Source organism: Mucor mucedo, assembly GCF_025094135.1.
Source record: "Mucor mucedo strain NRRL 3635 chromosome Unknown EV154scaffold_51, whole genome shotgun sequence".
Classification (NCBI taxonomy): Eukaryota; Fungi; Mucoromycota; class Mucoromycetes; order Mucorales; family Mucoraceae; genus Mucor; species Mucor mucedo.
This window is the reverse complement of record NW_026252335.1, coordinates 217,511-241,894: the sequence shown is the minus strand read 5'-3', so window position 1 is coordinate 241,894 and position 24,384 is coordinate 217,511. Positions and strand designations below refer to the sequence as shown.

Here is a 24,384-nt window from a genome sequence, read left to right as displayed (position 1 = left end):
TTAAGTCATGCCTTTTTAGGAATTGATCGTCAAACAGACAAATTTGATAACCCCCATTGCAATGATAATTCTATTGAACATCCACAAAATTTTATACAGCACTCTACCAATGTTTGTTTCCTAGAGGCATTAATAAACGCTTTTTAAAACATTGGTTCTAACATACGTTTGGCCATTCAATTTATAAAAAGTAGGGCGAATCAAGTTTTTTTTTCTAAGCAATCTAACTTCAAAAAAGCAGGTGGAAGCACAGTAAGCTGGTAATGTTCTCTTCAAAATCAGAAAATGGGTTTAAGTTATTTTAGTATACCCTATGAACACACAAATGGGTTTTAATCACAGAAAGAAAATAAAAGTTGTTAAGCCCTACGATATTCTCGTAAATAAGCGGTTATCGTTAAACAAATCTCATAAGCTTGTTACTAATTTTATCTTCCCCCCCTTAATTTTTTTTGAGTTTACAAATGCGTAATTGGTATATTATTTTTATTATTAGATCCGCAGCAGTAGTGGTTTTAGCATCTAGCCGTTTTCATGAATAGCTGCTTACACTCGCACTGTTTTTTTTTCCCTTTAAGGAATGGATTAAGGACAGATTTTTTTTAATATGTGTTATTGGCCTAGAGCCTCGGAATAGATATCAACCGTAAACTTAAAAAATTTTAGTCCATTTTTTTTTTTCGTGGGGGGATCAAGCGATGTAGCCAATTACGTCCGTGGCATTTTTAACCCGCGTCAAAAGCATTTTATTTTTCAAAAAAAATTACATGTGTTTTTTATATGGAGGCATGATTGCAAACGACAGACCAGAAAGAGCCGAACTTAGACACATTAATGACACGAATGTCAGCAGCTGCATCAAAGACGAAGCTTATGTCCATTACTTCTTTACACGAAAAGGAATCATCGACAGCAACAGTAGAATGAGGTCTAATGAAGACATTAGCCTCTGCATCCGACAGTGTACCTGGCAACCAAGAAGAAGAAGAACCAGCAACGTTGTGTGCAAATTTGTATCGACGTAGGATCAAATCGCCATCGTCATCAGTTTCAATTTGACCTAACATCAAGCCACTGTTAGTCTCGAACAGACCTGACAGGTTGGCGACCATCTTTGACTTCAAAATATAGTAGCTGTCAGAAACGTTCTCTCTAGCACCAAAGAAATGCTTCTTGAAATCCGGATTATTGTTTATCAGGGCTTTGATGGAGGAACTAGTTTCACCACGAAATAAACAATGACGTGAAATGCCGTTCTCTTTCCATCGCTTGATCTAAAGATACGAAAGCCCACTAAATACCTGACGACAGATAAATTGTTTTCCAAAACGAAATGCAACAACGCGAGACGTATATAATCTATTCGTCATGAAAAGATGCTCACGGATAAACTTGTTGAACTGTTCAGAACTTTAAGTCTCGTATTGAAGATGGCATCCAAACCGTTTGATGTTGTCCAGTAAATGATGCAACATATGCACCTTTGGTCTCAAAGAAAACATGGGTGCATTATCTCTGTTCTTGACCAGGTAATCATCTAAACAGTTCAGGTCATTAGTGAAGACTATAGTAGCATTACTCAACATTTTTTTTGTATTCTTCAAATCGCCAATCAACGTTTCGCGTATAGATCAAAGAGCATAACTGACCAAGACTTGCAAATGCTTGCGTAGAAAGCTTCAGAAGCGTGTTTGGATTTGGAAATACCTTGCGCATAATGATAGACAGTACTTGAATCAATTGCTTGTAATCTCTTCCAACAAATGAACCATAATGGCGAAGATTGTTTATAAATGTTCTGGAGTATGCCTGGTTGTTTCGTCTATTCGAAATAGCATTACCAAGACGCTCTCGCTTTGCAACGGATAGTATCGGCTTAATCAAATAATCTACAAGGTATTTGATACACCCAAGAGGAACAGTACGAAGTACTTCGACAGGACAATCCAATGTGGGGTCGAACTACTGCAGGCGTAGAAACTCTTCACTACCATTTTGAGAAAAACAGAAAATATCAGTGTAGGTTTTGTATCTGGGCTTGTCTTCTTCTTGACACCGAAGTACATCCTTCAATTGTGCTAATGTTCTTCCATCATACCTGTGTAACATGTAAGGCTCCAAGGTGTCCGGATCAGAGCGAAGAATGTCTGACAGGTTTGTTGCTTTTGGTCGGAGACATTTGCGACAGGGAAAATTGGAGCTGGTACCTTTATGTATAGCTAATTTGAGTGTCGAGGGTTGCCCGCCATAAACAAAAGCAAATGAGCGACGAGAAGGATATATTCTTGGTGATCATAAGAATACACTTCAATTCCTTGTTCGAGTTTGGACAGATCATCCACAATTGCACCCAACATATCCACCGCTTGCAGGTTCTTGTTTGATGTACAAATGAACATGGTATTTTCCTTACGGCTTCGCTTCTCAACAGACAAGCACCAAGGTACATCAAATAACTGTCAAAAACATTATATTGCTTCGACTTGTTACCAGATGTGTCATCAGACCAAAGAATGATAGGAGCAACAACGACCTTCAGAAAGTTTGGGCTGTTGAGTGGAGAGCCAGGGACAAGACGCTTATAACGGTTGGCGAAGTTTGTGTCGAACCAGAGGCGAGATAGTTCATCATCAATGCCATAACGAATCAGATCAAAACGGCCTTGATTGTATTTGACAGTGCAGCCTGACCCTTGTAAGTTGGGATCCTTAGGAACAGTGGCAACAATATCATTCAAAGGGAGCATAACAGTTGAATTGACAAAATCAAAGTTGGTGTTCGCACCAGGCAACAATGGCATATCACCACTTTTACCGAATTCGTTACAGATTACTGGAACTGCCTCAGCAAAGACACGCTTTACTGAATGGTCTTCTTCTGTAATTGTTTCTCCCGCAGAAAAATATTTCTTGATCAGCCAGTAGCCATCACATGTATCCTTGATAAGGTCGCCAACCCAAAAATCTTTACTGCCATTGGTAAGCATTGATGTTTGAAATTATTGATGGTTGAGAAATTCGAGAAATAAAACTACGAATTAAGAATAAAAATAAAGAAATTTGACGAAGTAAAATTATCAAACTGCAAAAATAAACTAAAAACTCTATTCTACAATAATTTGGGTTCTTTATATACATATTCAGGACTGGCTGAATATCAATCATCAAAGTGAAACCTGTCAAATATACAATAGGCGTATTGTCAATTAAAGATCGAGCATCTCATGGTACCTTCGAGAATCTTGTTATTGACGAGCGATCATATTATTGGATTGTATTATCTTGAATAAATGTATGACTATTGTTTTCTATATGTTGATGAGTAATCGATGCATAGTAAATAGAGTGTAATACCATGTATTTGATTTAAAGAGTAATGCAATAATGATTTATAGAAAGGTTATCAAATAAGAAAGAAAGAATTGATGATAGAGTTATATCTGTATATAATCTCGATCACAACAATGGTCTCTCCATTTTTCACCATGATTTAGATTAATGCATCGGTCTACCGTAACATCAGGCAAATTCGGCATCTCCTTGATCATATTTGGTGTTGCAGCCAAGTGCTTCAGAAACTCGGAGGGCGTGTTCATGAAAAAGGACTTCAATTCACCCTTCTTGTTCTTTGCCCCATGCTCTACTGGCTCGAAAACTGGGACCTTTGTCTTCAGCCTTTTGTGTAAGTTGTAGATCCTGTCAGGCTTTGGAAGCACCAAGGTGGTCGCCGACGCTTCTTGCAACTTCAACAAATTTTTCAAGAGATAAACAATCTGCTTCACCATCCTTTCAGAACAAAGATCTTCATCACCATAACAAAACGCATGAAGAAGACCTTCTACAGTAGACATAAATAGATTAGGCATATCAGGTAGATGATCCCTCTGTTTCATATGACTTCTCGCATAGTTCAATCTTATCTAGATCTTCTTGAGCCGTTTCAGATGGCGAGCCTCCAGATTGTTGCTCAAAATTACGAGAAGTGGGTAGGATCGTGTTCATCATGTAACTCTCGGTGATATCGTTCAAAGAATTATCATTGTCCCATGAAATAGTCAAATACAAATGTGGTTCTGTAAGTCACATGTATATATACATAAATCTGTTAACTTACATGTCAAGATTTTCTCGTTCTGCAGGAGGACTTTCATCAAAAATTTTATCGTCTGAATCCTCATTAGCGTTGGGATTAACAGTGTAGTAGTGTGCCACTAATTCATTACTTCCAAATAACAAACTAGAGTTGATTGAAATAGATTTAGCATCTTCCGTAGAAAACCGACCAGCTCTGTTCAATATTTAGGGGTTAGTTACGGGATACGCAAATTAGTAAGTATATATTACCTTCTGGTTTGTCGCAAGTCGCGAAATTTGCAATACGTATCGGATCCTAATTCATTTGAGTGTTTTCTAGAAGCGTGCTTCGCAAAAGCAGTCGAAGAAATTTGTCTTATATCTTCAGGACACCAAGGACAAGTAATATCTGATCCACCACCGCAGATTTTTTCAGTGATGAGTAAAATTTCTTAATTTGAGCGTTTGTGTAAGGGAGGATGAAAAAATTGCCTTATAAAGAATTATAGTGTAACGGTTTATTTTTAAAAATAAAATACTAGAATTTCAGTGCTAGTATTGGCAGGTAGCCGGGTTCTCCAGGTTGCTACCCGCTCGTATGGCAGTATCGGTAGGTAGCTGGGTTTTCCAGGATGCTACCAGCTCGGATACTAGGCAAACGGGGACTATCCTAACCAGTTGGGCAGCCAGACACCAAATGTGCCATTTGATAGATTCAGAAACCAGATATAATGACTGGTACATTGATTGGCAAATAAAAACTATACAAGCTTTGACCAGGCAGACAGACGGTTGCAGAACCAAGCAGTACGGCTTACATCCCACTAAGAAAAACACTGGAATTGGATTACATAATCCAGACGGTAACGTATATGGCCAAATTGAATGATCTATAAAACAAATAGGAGAGATAAGCGATCATGACAAACGATTATATTATCTTACATACCTCTACGATGGTTATGTTATCTTGCTTGTCTACAGTAATCAAATTTATATTAGAAAATTTTCACTTTGAGCGATTACATGTCATAAAATACCTTATAAATCATTTGGTCATGGGCCGAACACGAACGTGATTCTCTATAGTGTTAAATAACAATAAGATAACACATTACTTAGATAAGTTATTCATATTTACCAGTTAATTGCAGGTTATGGTCTATACGGGTGAAACGACATTGGACTTTATAAAGGGACATGTATTGTCTTACTATTCTCCTGACATTCTTATAATATTGATCGGAAGCTATGAAAATGTTAATCTATATATTCGGTAGCAGTAGTTGCTCTAAATACCTCGTAATAAGTTCAATCAATGTAAAAAAAAAAAAACGAATGAAGGTTATTGAAGAAAAATTGATAAAAAAATTTTACCTTTATGCCAAAAACAGTCACCATTAAGAGTATTTGAAAGGTCAAAGGCCAAAAAGAGAAGCTGTTCCTTTTTCTTAATTCAAGATGTTCGAACATAAATTCCGTGGAATCAAAAAAACTGAAAAGGCTCGCCAAACAATTTATTGTGCTGAATGCCAATAAACAATAGTTTCACAGAACATCAAGCGTCACTGTCGTACTACTGGTCACCAAAAAGCACTGTTAGCAAACGTCACTCCTATGACTCCCAGTAACATTTTCATTTCTGAAGATAAGGACCCCGAATCAATTGTTGATTTATCAGATGAAAACATTCAAGTATCCGAAGATCTGTTATTGAACAGTATTGAGGATCAGTATAACGAGGAAGATATTGAAATTTCTAGTGAAAACGATGATAATAATTCTGATGATGAATCAGAGTCAGAAAGAGAGCAAGTCAATTAAAGCACACTCGACAACACTGCTGCCGAATTTTTTGTTGGAAGATTTAGTGCAGTTCAAAACGAAGCTAATACTGAAGATGCAACCAATGATATTAATACATTTAATGGTATGGTACCCATTTGGGAGGCCTCCTCTGGTGTTGAATGGAACAACTTCGTTGAATCAAACTATCCTTTCAACACTACCCAAAATTTTGTTTTGCAAGCTCTTGTAAATGGAGACGACGACCAGTTATCCAGAAGACAATTAAAGAAAATGCTTTACACCAAGAACTTGTTGCTCAAATTGAAAGATAATGCTGTAGAAGAGAACAGAAGTTTCGAACTTCCGGCTCTGGACAATCTTTGGAATTATCAATCTCGCAAAGGCAATAATATCCATGTTTTTAAAACGGATACAAAAACTACCACTGTCAAAGCCTTTAATAAGCACCAAAATAAAGATGAAATGGTCGAAAAAAAAGTCTTCTTGAATCTGCCTTCTGAGCATATCAGACTAGCAACGTCGAAGCCAACGAAGGCCAGTAAAATTACCAAGCTTCCCGATCATACACCTGATCAATCGCTTAATCTTCATCAAGATAAAAAGTGGAAAGAAAACCCTTCATTCCAACACCCTATGGTAACTGAAATGGGAAAAGATTACTGGGTTGGAGACTTTGCCTACTTGAGAAGTAAATACCTTTTCTTGGTCAAGTCGTTTCACACAAAGAATCAAATTCGACTCGCTGCAGGCTACCGTGTTTTTGAGCAAGACGATTGCTTTGGAATTTCAACAATTACCATGGAGATTCCCTTGGTCAATTAGGAGGACATTACGAATCCAATGTATGCGGTAGCAAATGCTTTTCTTTGGATGGTGATGGTCAAGGACTGGATTATTTGCATGAATCTTTAGTTCTTAGCAAATCTCCTTTGAAACGTAACAAGTGTGACAGCAATGGAAACGTTGTTCAGAATCAGTATTATAAAGTCAAGGTAACGCCAATTACTTTATTTTCTGATGACTATTCAGGAAATATGTCAAAGCAGCACAATCCGTACGAAAGTTGGTCTATGAGCTTTGCTGGATTGCCTTTTGAAGACAGATGGAAATGGGAAAACACCTGCTTCATTTGGACGGTGCCCAAGACAGATGGAATTAATGCCTTAAGTATTATTCCTTTCATTGTTGATGACTTAAAGATACTTGAGAAGGGTGTACTAATGTATTCAGCAGAAGAAAATGAAATGGTTCTAGTAACTGCGCCATTAATGTTCATTATGGCCAATAACCCAGCACATTCAGACATCTGTGGCATACTTGGGATGACAAAAGTTTTTCCGTGTAGAAAATGTTACTTCCGTAACATTAAAAAGCGCAAAAACGAGATTTACGCAGTCACTCCTGAACAGTTACTCGCCAAATATAATGTTAGAACCAAAGGCGACTATGTTCTCGCTTTGGATCCCAATGCAGTTATCACCAATGCTGTAGAATTCCTTTTTGCAGCAAAGCTTGTGAGCTATCGAAATCTTGGTGGGAGTGACAGATTACTACAATTGGCCAGTTATTATCCTGCAGAAGATACACCAAGTAGAAATTCTTCGCACAACTTTGCTTGGTGTTCGTAAGTATCTCGTAAACCATTTGATAAAGGTTACACTTTTCAAGAACAAATCGGCCATGGGGATCTTGATAACTGCAGTGTAACGCTATGAATTCTGCAAAAATTACAGCCGTAATTTCTCAAGACAGCTCAAACATTGTGGATCGTTTCTTGGCCTAGATTATAAACAATTGCTCCTAATTCTGCCATTGATCATTTCTCAATTATTTGCCGATCCAGTTCGTGATGCTGAAATCGTGGAATTTAACAAGCCGTTGAGCAAGTTGGGTGAGCTGTGCTCATTAGTTTTTGTCCGTCGTGTGCACATGGGGTTTAATAAGTATGTGAATGATGTGCATGAAGTCATACAGGATTTAAAGAAGAGAATCCATGCTTTTAATCTTGCAATCTCAAACCCCACGCCATATCCATGTAAACCTACGATGCACTTCTTGCATCATCTTCGTGATGATCTGATCAATTTTGGGTGCGCTTTACATTATGAAACAGAAAAAGGTGAGCAATTCAACACGTTTTTACGTGAACATCTATCCCACACCAACAGAAAAGATACGTCCAAAAGCCTTGCGCTAAAATTTGGTAAGCAAGAGTTACTTAGACATATTGTCGATGGAGGGTCTTGGGTGAGCAAAGATATAAAGAGGGTCCGGTACGGCTCGAAGCTCAAAAAATATATTGATATGGCAGGTGATGACTTTTTGTTGGAAATGTTTGGTAGCTCCCGTGAGGTTGCCGATAACAACTACTCGGGGGTAAAGACCTTTTCAATGGGTGTTTGTGATTTGTTTTCTGTCTGCATAGATAACAACACATCAGTATTTGTAGGTGAGATCACCAAAAGTAATGGTAAATTGGTTACTTTGTAGCGATTTCAACCTGATGTTACTGGTAGAACCAGACAGCCGATTAGCTGCACAAGTGATGGGTTTATCAAAATTGGGCAGATAAACTTATTCCAAAGGGTGCTCTTGATATGTTCAACAAAGATGTCAATGGAAACAAGATTATGAACCCATATAAATTTAACACAACTATGCTCCTGACACAGCCTAAGTAAAGAACATCTAAATATTTCAAAGACAGGGATTTCGTGCAACAAACACGCCTATTTATGAGCATTCTAGTTGTACACGACCATTGTATTTTTAGCTTTTTTATTATTTTCTATTTTTTTATTTTTCAGCCAATCAGATCATGAGGATACAAAAATTTACTTATAATCCACTAAAAAATCCGCGGTGGTGTCTGTTATTGCTTGGTCTTAAATTGATAACACCTGTTTGAGGTAAATGGTTGCTGTTCATGTTTTACTTTTAAAAATGAGAAGTAGTAGGAGAGCTAAAAAAAACGCCAGATGGTAGGCTGTATTTATACCCGGAAGTATGTCATGACGGACTTAAATTCTGGCACTATATTAGCCTGTCATTTTACATCGTCCTTTTTTTTTCTCTTTCTTTCAGTTTTATTTCGTTTATTACAAAGGTAAAGTAAAAAGAATATTTTTTAATGTCCATACTGACTGGAACGTTTAGCTTTTACTACCCAAGATTCTTGAGGTGATCATACATTGATGGTTGTTTTGAATAGAGGTAAAGCAAATACATGTTCCATATTGGTTATTTCTAACACATTCTCTACTAGTCAAGGCGCAAAAAATCTATATAAAAGTAAGTACTTAACAATACCAAATTGAAAAGGCATCAGTATCTAAATCATTGCTATATAGTTCCCAGCTCTACCACTACTATCGATATCATTTGAAACTAAAGGTATGTAAAATTTATTACGCGAATAAAAGCAGAAACTGACATAATTATCTAGGTAAGTCCCTCCATCGTAACTTTCTCTGGTATCCGAAGTACTATGCTTCAACGCGTAAATAAAAACGTATCAAGCATGTGCAAAATTGCGCAGCGTTAATATACTGCTGGGGTGTCAGGCCGTAATTTAGGATAGGGGTGTTAAAGCTCAGGTCACATGATTATAGTTTATGCTACTTAAAGTAGTCAAAAATATATTTTAATAAAAACAACTTTCTTTTGATCAGAAGTTACTTGAGACTCACATTGAGACCGACAGGGGCCATGCTTTACGTTATAAGCGCTAGTTTAGTGTCAAATTTTGCTAGCAATATATAATATTTTAAACCAATAAAAGCCAAACCATTTTTACCAAAAATTCATTTTGCATTCAAACCCAATTTTTAATGATGAACCCCCAAATATCCACAGACCCCCCATCAACGGTACCCCCAATCCTCCCAGTTGTCTAAAAGAGGAAGGAGAAACGGATGTCAGATATAATTTTATACTAAACTCCGTACAACTTCAATTTAGATATAACCATTTCACAAAACTATAATTCAATAAAGATCATCTTTCACTTAATATATTTAACTTTACATAAGCACATATATTAAAATTACTCTGACATGGACAACCGCCAAATCGCTGATACAATCTGGATAGTGATTGCGATAATTTTATTGGCAGAGGTTAGGAGTTAGATAGAGCAAGAATATAAATAATGATTTATATTTCAGTTCTTAAGTGAGCACCACGTTATTTTATATAAATACTTGAAAGATATATATGGTAACGAACCAGTAAAGATAAATAGAATAAATGGGATGTTAGATTTAAGTATTGACAGGCAAGATATGGTAAGAGTTTATAAGATAAATATAGATAAAAAGCGGAATAGTTTATTTAAGTATAATGTTTTTATTGGTTTATATAGTTGTATGTTGTCGCAAGGATCGGTAAGGATACCCTTGAACAAATGGATAATAGATAACTAATGATATAATAACTAATGAATTTAAAATAGAAAAGGAAAAGGTTATAAGCTATTGCAACACAATGCTAAGAGTTAGCTTAATAGATAATAAATTCGGTTGAGTATAAATTTTAGGTTTGAAGTCAAAATATAGCTGTGGGAAATCCGCATTGTAACATCGCTTCGGAAAATCAAAAAAAAATCCTTGGGCGTGATCGAAAAATGAAAAAAAGGTCTCACCGAGAATCGAACTCGGATCACCGGATTCAAAGACCGATATGATAACCATTACACTATGAAACCAAGTTGTTTATGTCAAGCCCACAATTGTTAATGGTTCTGATGCTTTTCTAAGCCACATTCCGACCCGGACTCTTGAACCCGACCCGGACTCTACCATGGACGTTGAAATGCCTCTGGAGATCGAATTACGATTAAAGAAAGCTAAACTTCTAAAAAGGAAGTTTGTACCCAAGATAACCAATGCCAATAGAAAACGGCCAAAGAAGTAACACCACTTTATTATAAATATCACAACACTACTTCTACATTCAATAACCTGATTACTTATATTTATCACAATCAATCTTTATATCTATCACCATACTTTTATTATATTATCACCATACATACCAACATCATATTATCACATTATTATCACATTCTATATATTCCCCAAACTAGTATAAATAGCTCCTAGCTTGGTATCAAATAAACTTTATCTTCTATTTTATATATTAAAGTATATATCTACTTATTAACTGATTAACCACTGAGAGTTGAATCTTAACCCTATTAAACCTGTTACAAGACTGATATATGTCAAGCCCACAATTGTCGATGGTTCTGATACTTCTCTAAGCCACATTCCGACCCGGACTCTTGTACCCGACCCGGACTCTACCATGGATGTTGAAATGCCTCTGGAGATCGAATTACGATTAAAGAAAGCTAAACTTCTAAAAAGGAAGTTTGTACCCAAGATAACCAATGCCAATAGAAAACGGCCAAAGAAGTAACACCACTTTATTATAAATATCACAACACTACTTCTACATTCAATAACCTGATTACTTATATTTATCACAATCAATCTTTATATCTATCACCATACTTTTATTATATTATCACCATACATATCAACATTATGTTATCACATTATTATCACATTCTTATATTCCCCAAACTAGTATAAATAGCTCCTAGCTTGTATCAAAAAAACATTATCTTCTATTTCATAATTTCAAGTACTTGCTTACTTACTTACTGATTAACAACTGAGAGTTGAATCTTACATACACTACTTAACCTATTACAAGACTGATAGTTATGTCAAGTCTGTAAATGTCGATGGATCAGATGTCTCAAAGATTCACGTGACCAGCCGGTTAGTCCGACCCGAAGTCCGGACATTGACGTAGACATGCCTCTAGAAAGCAAACTTAGGCTCAAGAAGACCAAGATCCAGAAAAGACGATTTGTACCACTCAAGAATAATCATATGAATCGGAAAAGGTCAAAGCTGAATAACACCACTTCGGGTTCACCTATTTCATATCGATAACCTGTTTATATTATTCATAATAATTATCATTATCATCATCATCATCATAGTTATTATTATATTTTTCACATCACCTATATCTTTACATTTAGTATATATATCCCTTAACATTAGAACAATAAACCATTATCCTCTATTTGAATATTAAATACTTCTTTACTACTTTGCCATTCTAATTAACCACTGAGACTTGAATTAGAATAACATTAAACTTATTTTTTTTTTTTTGTATGAACTGTAAGTTTATTAAATTATGTACAAATTATAAATTAGCCCGAAGGCGTGACTAAACTAATCTTTGGAACTGTTGACTTTGCCAAGGTCGAAGCAATAAGAACAGAATGGTCTTGTTGGAACATGTTAAAAGCCGCGTGAGAGCTCCATAGGCCATCTTCCATAACACACTGCCAATGGTATTTCCAAAGTGTACTAAAAGCTGAACCTAATAGAACCAGAATATCAGGCTTTAGACGTTTGGACTTAATAGAACAACGAGAAACCATGCCAGACCAGACGTCGTATTCGTTTTGAAAGTCGTCACCTATTTCAAGAAGCGAAATGACGTTGCACCAAAATTGTCATTTATCAAAACAGCCGACTACAAAGTGAAAAAGATCTTCTGAAGAAGACACTAGGCATATAGGGCAGGTAGCACTAGGAAACTTCAAAGGAGACCATCTATGTAGCTTCGCGCGATATCCAATACAGTCTTGTAGTAACCGCCACCAAGGTGTAAAAGCCTTACTGGTCAAATTAAGAGTCCAGAAACGACGCCACAAACCAGGTTTCAGCAAGCATCGTGTTGGTACAATCTCCGGGACCTTAGGAGGATAATCAAACTTTGAACGATCCTGATGCCAAAACCACCGAATCTCACGTGGGAGGGTACCAGCGACAGTACTAAAGTTCCAGGGACCATTTGGCACACACCATTTGGAGAGGTCAGGTAACCAACTAGGCGTTAGAAGATCACGCTGGGCCTGAGGAAGCATGGCATTCGGCAAAAAGCCAGTCGCAGCAAACCAACCTTCAAGGGGGAACAAGGCCCGAATAGTTTCACGAACCTTTGGCTTGGTAGACGCGTGATTATGAACCAGACTACCTTCTTCTTGATCCCAAGAGTAGATATCAGATATCAGATACCGAAGTGGAATACTTGATGGAACTAAGGTGGGAGCCCGACCATTGACGGCCGTGGATACAGAAATAACACATTGCAATGGAAGATCCTAGTACCAGCGGGAGCACCAAGTAGAAGAGAGTTCCAGTGTCGGTAATTTTGCCAGTAAACCAGAAAGATGAGTCATAGCTGGAATAGGTTGCAGACTTGACTTAAACTTGGTGGGAAACATGAACCATGGTAAAATAGAGGAGTGACCAGAGTATATTTGGAAGCATCGAACTATCCAGGGAGAGACAATGTCGGTTGGAGTGGGACCTGACACTAATCGTTGCACATATATGTGATGAAGACTAAAGCTTTGATCATGAATGTCAACAAGGCCAACACCACCAAATTTACGAGGTAAAGTCAGAGTAGACATTGCAGGCCTAGGCCAGAAAGGTAAGACGTAGCCACGAACAATAGACTTAACCGAGTCAAGCCACTTAGTTGGTATAGGAACCACTCGAAGAAGATGCCAGAGACGACTAAGGAGCAGAGAATTAGCTACCAGGCCAGAACCACGCAAAGAGAGGGGCCTACCACGAAGCATTTGTGTGTGCCGAAGTATCTTGACCCGAATATCTTCCAAAAATGATTCCAACTGACTCGTTGTATGATATAGAGGATAGCCTAAATACCGGACCGAACCCACAGAAGAGGAATCATGCCATTCGACTTTGGCGGAATTAGTGATGTCTACCCAACAAGCATGCCGAACACCCGACAAAGATAGGACGACAGTTTTGTCAAGATTAACTTTGGCATTAGAAGCAGATCCATAAGATCGAAGAAGATCCAACAGGATATCCCATTCACGAGGACCAGAAAGGAAAACCTCTAAGTCATCAGCATAACTCAAAAGCTTAAGCCGGGGAGGTGGATTCAACACAGATTGGCTAATAAAATCGCGATCGGAGGATGAAGGAGTATCCAGCCATACCGGACGCACCAACGGAGAGGAACTCGACCCAGCTATACCACTACGCAGAGAAACACCAGAAAGATCAGCACAACACAAAATTGACCTAAGGAGAGGTTCAAAGGCCAAGTTAAACAAGAGCGGCGAAAGAGGGTCACCTTGTCGAAGACCACGTGACTGGGAAATAGGCACACCTAACCAGCCATTAATGGATATAGATATCTCAGTACCAAAGAACAGACTACCAAGACAATCTACCAATATCAAAGGAAAACCAAACCGAAGAAGAACCTTGCGGAGATATTCCGGATGGACCCTATCATAAGCTTTTTCTTGATCGAGTAAAACTGAGACTTGTGGAAGATCAGGATCTACATTACGAGCATTAGCCATAAAAGTTTGGTTTAGCCAGCCATTGTCAGAGATTAACCGATTTGGCATAAACCCAGTTTGATATGGATTGATTAGTTGAGGCAGGACCACATTAAGACGATTGGCCAGAAGTTTCGTAAACAGTTTAGCATCGCTGTTGATTAGAGACAAAGGCCGCCAGTTTTTCAGCGTCATTGGATCGCCTTTGTTATAGAGCAGAACCATACGAGTCTGTTGCCAAGAGATTGGATACACACCTATGAGTGCATCATTCAGAATTCCTAATAGCATGGTACGAAAGTCAGCCGAAGTTTTGAACAGGTACTTGTACACCTCAAACGGAAGACCATCTAAGCCAGGACTTCTACCAAGGGGAGTGTGACTGACCAGATCTTGAAGAGTGTCCATAAGAATAGGTTTCACCAAAGATTCAGAATCATCAGGGGATAACACCACATCATCAGGGATACTAGCCAAGAGAGAGTCAACAGCTGCATCATCAATTAAATCGGGTGTGTATAGCGCCTGGTAAAAACCTCTTGCCTCCCGAATAATATCATCTGATTTTACTAGGACCAAGCCAGTAGTGGAACACTTCAAAGACTGTATAGTTTGCTTAGACTGACGCTCCTTGATAACCCGGTAGAAATATTTGTTGTTCCGTTCACCTAGCTCGTGCCAGCGAGTGGCAGACCGAAGCATGCATTCACGCGTTTCTTTCCGAATCCGAGTATCAATAAGCTGGTCGAGTTCATCAAGTTTGACAGTATTATCAACGTTACTGGGAGAGCCGTTATCGCCGGTGACATTGGCTAGCAGAAGAGTACGCTCATGTTGTAACGACGCGACCTTATTCTGGAAGCGACGTTTAGAACCACGAGTATAGTTTTGAGCACAACATTTAAGTGACGACTTAAGAGATTCCCAGATATCCTGAACAGGGACCGGTCCATCGTCTTGACTTACACCCGGATTATCAACACATAACACTGAGTCATAAAAGACCGCCACGGTTTTGTCGAGTAACGCCAAGAAGTCAGCATCATCCAATAAAGTTGGGTTAAAACGCCAGCAACCGGGACCAATATCAACACGGGCAGGAACAAGATCGATTGAGAGTAGACAATGATCAGAGTACGCCGAAGGGACTTTTCGATTCATACCGTTCACTAGTCGAGTAGCCAAAGATCGGTGACCAAAGACATAATCAATAGTAGTTCTAGAGTTACCCTGCGTGTGAGTTGGGAGACCAGACGGAAAACAATTGTCGAAATGACTACGAACCCAATCAAACCATGCCGAGACAGTGGAATGACTAGTAACCTTGACATTATGGAGATTCAAGTTGAGACCACCCATCAGCAACCAAGGAGTCGTAGATATGTCGGAGAAGAAAGGTAGAGATAGAAAATTGCTCAGAAAGAGAGGACGATCCGAAGACTGTGCCGGTACATACACAGAGGCAACACGACACAAGACATTATGTTGAAGATCCATTACTGAGCCAACAACACAACGCTCATCCAATGAAATAGCAGTGTCATCCAGGTAGAGACCAGAGTTAAGACATACAATGGCACAATACTTGGAGACAACCACCGAGCAACGAGGAAAAAGAAAGGTACAAAATTGAACAATTTGATCATCAGAAAGATGGGCCTGATGAAAAGAGGAAACTTCTTGAAGACAAAGAACATCCAGAGACAAAGAACGATTACGCAGAAAAGAAATAAATTCTTTTCGTATTTGAGGGCTCGTCGACTTGAAAATGCTGCGCGCATTAAGTGAGCCCAAGCGAAGAGGTTTACTTAACAATGCGCCTTATCGGCATTATGTTTAGTTTGGTTCTTAATATAGTTAATCATAGCCGGGGTTTTACCAACCCGAAGTTCAGGTTCGCCAAATTGTTTGAGCTTGCCTAGCGGTCGAGTAACAGTTTTGTCCTTTTTACTTATAGCATGCTTATTACCATTCACTTTACTACCAACTCCAACACCATGAGGAGCCGTACCAAGACCCGCAATCCCCTTACGGCGACCTCCAGCACCACGATTGTCACCAGGAGCAGGACCAGGAGTAACACCATCACTACGGTTGACACCAGCACCAGGACCAGGAGTAGCACCATCACCACAGTCAACACCCGAGGCAACAACCATATCAACGTCATCAACAGTAGCCGAATCATCCATAGCATTCACGTCATCATCTGCTATGCTATCAGTAAGATCAACCATGTCTTGGTCAATGTCAAATACGTTTTCCGCCAAGTCGGTCACAGTTGTCTTGGATGACTCGCTAACTTGATGGTCAGACTCCTCAATGATTTGTACATCCATATCAACATCTGGGGAATAATCCGCCCATTTTGAAGAAGAAGCGCCGTTAGGTTTAATCGAAGAATTTGCCTTCTCAGTCGAAATATTCTCCATATCACGACTCGTATCATTTGGAGTCTCATCAGTGCGTGGGTTACAGGAACGAAGATACTCGTGCAAGTCGATAGAATCCGAGGTTTTCTTGGTCTTACAAAACTTCGCAGTGTGCCCACGACCATTACATTTGAAACACACTCTTTTGGCAAGCTCCGGGCAGTCCTTACGCATATGACCAGCTACTTTACACCAATGACATACTGGAGCAGCACCCTTGTATGACGCGGCAGCAAAACAATCCCATTGTTCCAAGTATAAACTGTTTGACAAAGGTTGGACCGGCATTGTCTCGCCAAGATCGTTAACATAACCAGCGGAAACATCCAAGATAACGGAGATCTAACCCTCAAAGAACCCATGGTAGGTGAACTTTTTAATTTGATACACCATACCGTAATAACGCAATGATCTTTGAAGATCGGCCACAAAATTTTCTTCATCGGGAATACGAAGCATGCTTAGCTTGACGTGCACCAAGTTACTATTCGACATGCTATCACTTGAAGGAGATGCTTTGAAGCACAATTCGCCAACCATGACCCCAACAGATACAGCCTTAGTAGTACTAGCGGCATTAGAAAACTTCACTTCCACGAGAAGATCTCCAGAAGACTTACCACCGTACATGCTAATAGGTCGGACACCAGCAATTTTACCACAACTTGCTTCAATTGCGGTATAAGCATCAGCGCGAACCTTGAACAAGGCAGTGGGAAAGGAAAAAAGAACAGAACCAGGAGTCAAGGCTTGACGAACAATAGCTGCAGCTTTACGGGCCAAAATTTGAATCTCCAGGTCAACATGCTGGTAAATTACCGCACCAGAAAGTTTTTTTTTTTTTTTTTTGTATTAACAGTGAGTTTATTTAGCAATGAAAAAATTATAGAAAGCGAAAGGGAAAATTAAAAAAAAAAAAATATTTTTTAACAACCTTTGTCTTCGTGAACAAATTATGACCTTTTAAATTGGATGGTGTGCGAACCACCAATTTGGGAAGCGGACCTTTAACGCCTGATTTCGGGACAGAATGCTTACCTAAAACCGAGCGCTTGGCACCACCAACTTTTATAGCGCCACTAGTAACTTCGACCATCGGACCAGCCGTTGAAGAAGCAGGAGTGGTAGTATTCATGTGATTGTCAACCTCCATGGATACACTAGCAACAGTGGTTGCAAACTTAGAAGCTCCAGAGCCACTTGCTTCAAACTTGGGGGACGTAGACACGTCAGAAATATCTGTGTCCGAGTCAGACAGCACTTGAGCGTGGAGGCTCTCAACGGTGGGGGAGGGAAGATCAGTTGAGATCTCATCCATAACAGGCAGTTCTGTAACACCAAGATTTTTCTTCTTACAAAACTTGGCGGTATGTCCACTACCATGACACGAGAAACATTTGGTTTTAGCCAAATCCGGGCATTTGGACCGTGCGTGTCCAGCCAAACGACACCAGTGACAAACCGTGGGTGCACCTTTAAATGTTGCCGAAGCAAAACAGTCCCATTCCTCCAAGTACAAATTATTTGTAAGTGGCTCATTCTTGACCTTGTCACCAGAAGCATCAATATAGCCAGCCGAGATATCAAGGATAACCGACAGCTCACCTTCAAAGTACCCACCGCAAGTGTACTCTTTCACCTGGTACACTTCACCGTAATAACGCAGAGATCTTTTGAGATCCGCCAGAAACGTATCCTTGTCCGGAATTCGCAAAAGAGTCATCTTGACATGCACAAGTGTATTGTTGCCACTAGGAACGGAAGGAGAGCCTTTAAATAACAAGTTCTTGTAACTAACACCGTGAGTGATTGCCTTTGTAGTGCTTGTTGGCATTACAAACTTAACTTCAACCATGAATTCACCAGCAGAGCGAGTACCATAATTGCTAATAGGACGAAATCCCTGAACAGCACCACATTGAGCTTCAATGAGTTCATAAGCTTCTGTCCGATGCTTAAAAAGTGAAGCGGGGAACGAAAACAAAACAGAACCAGGCGTCAGTGCTTGCTTGACAATAGAAGCAGCTTGGCGTACCATAATCTGGTAATCAAGTTCAGGATGATGGAAAAGGGTGTTACTTTTCAACTTGAATTGAGAATCAGTCTCGGCAGAGACAGGAAGTGGACGCAGGACTTTCTTGGAGGCACCGCGAGAAGCCACAGTTGACCAGGAAACATGATCTTGAGTTGACATTGTTAAATGATCCAGAGGAAAAATTAAGAATGTCGATTTTAAATGTGCAAATACGAGAGAATGTTTTCACAAATGTCTTAAATGTCGAAATTGAAGGCGAGATCGAAGAGATTGGTGAAAGCGTAGTAATTGAAAAAGATAGAGCTGATTGAGACGCGTCGAATACAACAAAAATTTGAACGGATCGAACGATTTTTGATGTCGGATGGATGGGATAAAGATTTGGATGCAAATACCTTTTGTAAAAATTCTTTTTTTGTAAAAATTCTTTATGCGTTCACCGAGATATCGTCGAAACAAGTTTTTGGATGCAAATACCTTTTTTTTTTTTTTTTTGTATTAACTGTAAGTTTATTAGATATAGAAAGAAATTATAAAATTAGCCCGAAGGCGTCACGAGACTATCACTACGAACTAAAGGGGATTGAGTTTCTAAAGTATCAGCAATAAGTACCGAGTGATCTTGTTGAAACATGTTAAGAGCAGCTTGAGAGTTCCACAGATCACCATCAATCACACAGCGCCAATGGTATTTCCAAAGTGTTGCTAATCCAGAGCCAAGAATAACAAGCATATCCGACGATAAAGGCTTTTGGTTTTGACCGCAGAGAGATACAAAGCCAGACCAAATATCAAATTCAGTTTCGAATGTGTCACCAATGTTGAGAAGAGAGATCACGTTACACCAGTACTGCCACTTATCGAAACATCCTACCACAAAATGGAACAAGTCTTCGGAAGAAGAGACTAAACATATAGGGCAGCTGGCACACGGATACTTAGTAGGAGACCACCGGTGTAATTTAGCCCTGTAGCCTATACAATCCTGGAGTAGCCGCCACCAGGGAGTGAAAGCCTTACTCGTCATATCCAAAGACCAAAAGAGCCGCCATAAGGAAGGCCGAAGTAAGAACCGGGTTGGAACCACCTTAGGTATGACGGCGCGAATCTCAAACTTATCACGATCTGGATGCCAATACCAGCGAAGATCACCTGGACGTATACCAGAAACAGTAACCATGTTACCACGACCTTGGGGGATAGTCCAATGATAAAGCGCTGGAAGCCATGCCGGGAGCAGAACATCGCGGTTTGATTGATTATGCAAAGCTGTTGGAAGAAAACCAGTTGCAGCAAACCAGCCATCGGATGGATACAAAGCTCGTCGAACTTCTTTGACTTTGCTAGCATTGACGACACGTGTATTTTGCAAGTTGTCGGTAGACTGATTCCAAGAAAAGATATCGGAGACCAAATACCGGAGGGGCACAGAAGAGGGTACCAGTGTCGGGGACCAAGTATTAACTGCATCACCAACAGTTACAACACATTGAAGAGGCAGATCCAGAAACCATCGAGCAGACCATGTGTTGGACAAGGACAGTGGAGGAAGCTTCTGTAGAATTTTGCCTAGTTGAGCCCAAGGGACTATCCGTTTCAGTGAATTTTGAAATTTAGTCGGATATAAGAACCAGGGTAAAATTGAGGCATGACCGGTATATAACTGGATACCACGAACCAACCAAGGAGAAACAAAATCAGTTTTTTTCGGGCCGGAGATCAACCGTTGAATGTAGATGTGTTGCAAAGCTAATTGTTGTAGATGCACATCCACCAAGCTAACACCACCGAATTTTCGCGGGACAGACATAGTAGACATGGATGGCCGCGGCCAAAAAGGAAGTAAATAGCCACGAACCAGAGCTTGGACAGAATCGAGCCACTTAGTTGGAACAGACACCACACGCAAAATGTGCCAGAGCCGACTTAAAAGCAGAGAATTGGCAACAAGACCAGATCCACGCAGAGAAAGATTGCGCTGACGTAAGATATTGGAGTGCCGCAGTATTTTAAGACGAGCTTCATCCAAAAACGAATCGAGCTGCGTGGAGGTATGGTACAGAGGGTAACCAAGATATCGCACCGCACCAACAGAGCTAGAATCATGCCATTCGAGACCTTCAGATTGAGCAATGTCGACCCATTCAGCATGACCAACACCAGAGAGAGACACCAACACCGTTTTACTTAGATTTACTTTGGCATTAGAGGCTAGACCGTAACAATCTAATAAAGATTTCAAGACCGGCCATTCACCTGGACCAGTTAAAAACACCTCCAAGTCATCAGCATAACTTAGTAATTTGACAGGACGAGGAGGGTTCACCACCGACTGACTGATAAAATCGCGATCGGATGAGCTAGGAGTATCAATCCACACCTTTAGAACCAGAGGACACACCGCCGAAGACACCGCACCACCACCAAGAGAGACACCAGAGAGACCAGAGCACGCTAGAATGGACCGAAGAAGAGGTTCAAAGGCCAAATTAAAGAGCAGAGGAGAGAGAGGATCACCTTGCCGTAGACCTCGAGACTGAGGTATAGGCATTCCTAACCAACCATTGATAGAGATGGATATCTCCGTACCAAAGAACAGAGTACTTAGACAATCCACCAGCGTCAAGGGAAAACCAAATCGAAGAAGCACCTTGCGGAGATAATCCGGATGGACCCTATCATACGCCTTTTCTTGATCCAGCAGAACTGCCACCTGAGGAACATCAGGAGCCACATCACGAGCATTAGCCATAAACATTTGATTTAACCAACCATTGTCCGAGATCAATCGATGAGGCATAAAACCAGTTTGGTAAGGATTAATCAGCTGAGGAAGAACAGAATTAAGCCTATTAGCCAGAAGTTTTGTGAACAACTTTGCATCGCTATTGATGAGAGAGAGCGGGCGCCAATTCTTGAGTAACATTGGATCACCTTTCTTGAAAAAGTAAGACCATCCTAGTTTGTTGCCAAGAAGAAGGAAACACACCGATAAGAGCATCATTTAAAATACCTAGCAGCATCGTACGAAAATCAGCCGAAGACTTGAATAGGTATTTGTACACCTCAAAAGGAAGACCATCCAAACCAGGGCTTTTACCAAGGGGAGTATGACCAACCAAATCTTGCAGAGTATCCATCAGAATAGGATCTGTCAGCGAGTCTGAATCTTCTAGAGACAACACCACATCATCAGGAATACTTGCCAAGAGAGAGTCAACAGCTGCATCATCAATTAAATCGGGTGTGTATAGCTCCTGGTAAAAACCTCTTGCTTCCCGAATAATATCATCTGAATTCACCAAGATAGAACCAGTAGCGGAGCACTTTAAGGATTGTATAGTCTGTTTAGACTGACGCTCCTTGATAACTCGGTAGAAATACTTGTTGTTACGTTCACCCAGTTCATGCCAGCGAGTAGCAGAGCGAAGCATACATTCACGCGTTTCTTTCTGTAATCTGATTGTCAATCAGTTGATCTAGCTCTTTCAGTTTCGAGGAATCAACCAAGATACTTCCAGAACCAGACTGAGTTAACACAGCATCACTAGTGATAATGCCCGACGCAGTTGATAGCAGAATTGTACGTTCCTGTTGTAACGAAGCAACTTTGTTCTTGAACCGAGCCTTAGCACCTCTAGTGTACTTCCGTGCGCAGCACTTCAGTAACACTTTGAATGATTCCCATATGTCTTGTAACAGGCACAGGTTCACCCCCACCACCGTCACCAGGATTATCAACACAAACAATGGAATCAAAGAAGAGCGCCACGGTCTTATCCAGCAGAACCAGGGACTCAGCATCATCCAATAAAGTAGGGTTGAAACGCCAACAACCAGGACCAATATCAACACGGGCAGGAACAAGATCGATTGATAGTAAACAATGATCTGTATACGCCGAAGGGACTTTTCGAATCATACCATTAACCAGTCGAGTAGCCAGAGAGCGATGACCAAAGACATAATCAATAGTAGTTCTTGAGTTACCCTGCGTGTGAGTAGGAAGACCAGAAGGAAAGCAATTGTCGAAATGACTACGCACCCAATCAAACCAGAAAGACACAGTGGAATGACCAGTAACCTTGACATTATGAAGATTCATGTTGAGATCACCCATAAGTAGCCAAGGCGCAGTAGACATGTCAGAGAAAAAAGGAAGAGAAAGAAAATTGTTCAAAAACAGAGGACGGTCCGAAGACTGTGCCGGTACGTAAACAGAGGCAACGCGACACAAGACATTATGCTGAAGATCCATAACTGAACCAACAACACAACGCTCGTCCAATGAAACAGCAGTGTCATCCAGATAGAGACCAGAATTGAGACATACAATAGCACAATATTTGGAGACAACCACCGAACAACGAGGAAAAAGAAAGGAGCAGAATTGAAGCATTTGATCATCAGTAAGATGGGCTTGATGAAAAGAAGAAACTTCTTGAATGCAAAGAACATCCAGAGACAAAGAACGATTGCGCAGAAAAGAAATAAATTCCTTTTGAATTTGAGGGCTCGTCGACTTGAAAATGCTGCGCGCATTAAGTGAGCCCAAGCGAAGAGGTTTACCTAACATTGCGCCTTATCGGCAGTCTGTTGGAGTTTCTTTTTCATATGAATACTGGTATATGGCGGAGGCACACCCATTTTCTTCGAAGAACTAGATACTTTTTTCACACTACCGCCAGCAGGCTGAACAGTCTTTCCTTTCTTTGAGCCAAGAATTCGACCACCACCACCAACAGAGTTCCTTCCAGTTAGACTAGCACCAGCAATAGAACCAGCACCAGCACTAGCACCAGCACCAGACATATCACCACCAGCACCAGACATATCACCACCAACACCAGACATATCACCACCAGCACCAGACATATCACCACCAGCACCACACATATCACCACCAGTTCCATAGGAAACAGCACCAAGACTAATATCACCGACCTGAGACACCTCACCAACATCAGAGTTCACACCGGAACCACCACCAGACCCAGAGGCACCAACCGACACATCACTAGACGTACCACTGCCATGTCTTCATCTTCACTCATGTCATCGCACATGCTAGACCCGATTGTCTCAGCTGACTCGCTAACCTCAAGCTGCACATGAGGGACAGACTCCATGTCCACATCAAAAATTGTAGGTACCCGAAGCCCATTTCGAAGATTTGGTGCCTTTATCAAGTGTGGCAGCTTTTTCACCAGCTATAGAACCATGAGGATCAGCCGTAGATATATTAATACCATCATCTTTTGCGCGATTGCAGGCGCGCAGATACTCGTGCAAATCAACGGCGTCGCTGTTCATCTTTTTGGCCTTACAAAATTTTGCGGTATGACCATGACCATTACAACTAAAACACACCCGTTTGGCCAGTTCAGGACAGTCCTTTCGAAGATGACCAGCCATTTTACACCAATGGCACACAGGAAGAGCACCTTTGAAAGAAGCAGCAGCAAAACAATCCCATTGTTCCAGGTACAAGCTATTCGACAGAGGTTGGGCTTTTAATGTTTCACCAAGATCATTCTGATAACCTTCAGAAACATCCAACAAAACAGACACCTCACCCTCAAAAAAACCGTGATAAGTGAACTTCTTGATCTG

At 40.2% G+C, this 24,384-nt stretch overlaps 2 protein-coding genes and 1 non-coding gene across 3 annotated transcripts; 1 reads left to right on the top strand and 2 right to left on the bottom strand.

Annotated features, from left to right (window-relative positions):
• Positions 1-5,324: 5,324 nt before the first annotated feature.
• On the top strand, positions 5,325-9,426 carry EV154DRAFT_481904 (uncharacterized protein; the record flags this gene model as incomplete). The annotated part of the gene is made up of 10 exons (XM_051598441.1): positions 5,325-5,393; positions 5,628-5,872; positions 5,939-6,570; positions 6,705-7,506; positions 7,616-8,331; positions 8,451-8,559; positions 9,094-9,095; positions 9,148-9,173; positions 9,204-9,275; positions 9,328-9,426. The coding sequence occupies 10 exons, from the start codon at positions 5,325-5,327 to the stop codon at positions 9,424-9,426; spliced, it is 2,772 nt and encodes a 923-aa protein (XP_051457190.1).
• Positions 9,427-10,515: 1,089 nt separating this feature from the next.
• Positions 10,516-10,587, bottom strand: EV154DRAFT_t69. Its single transcript has one exon. It is a non-coding gene; the product is annotated as a tRNA-Gln (tRNA).
• A 6,200-nt stretch (positions 10,588-16,787) lies between these two features.
• On the bottom strand, positions 16,788-18,930 carry EV154DRAFT_421523 (uncharacterized protein; the record flags this gene model as incomplete). Its single annotated transcript, XM_051596033.1, has 2 exons — positions 16,788-17,027; positions 18,283-18,930. Coding segments are annotated over 2 exons (888 nt in total), but the record flags the coding sequence as incomplete, so codon positions are not given.
• Between the last annotated feature and the right edge of the window lie 5,454 nt (positions 18,931-24,384).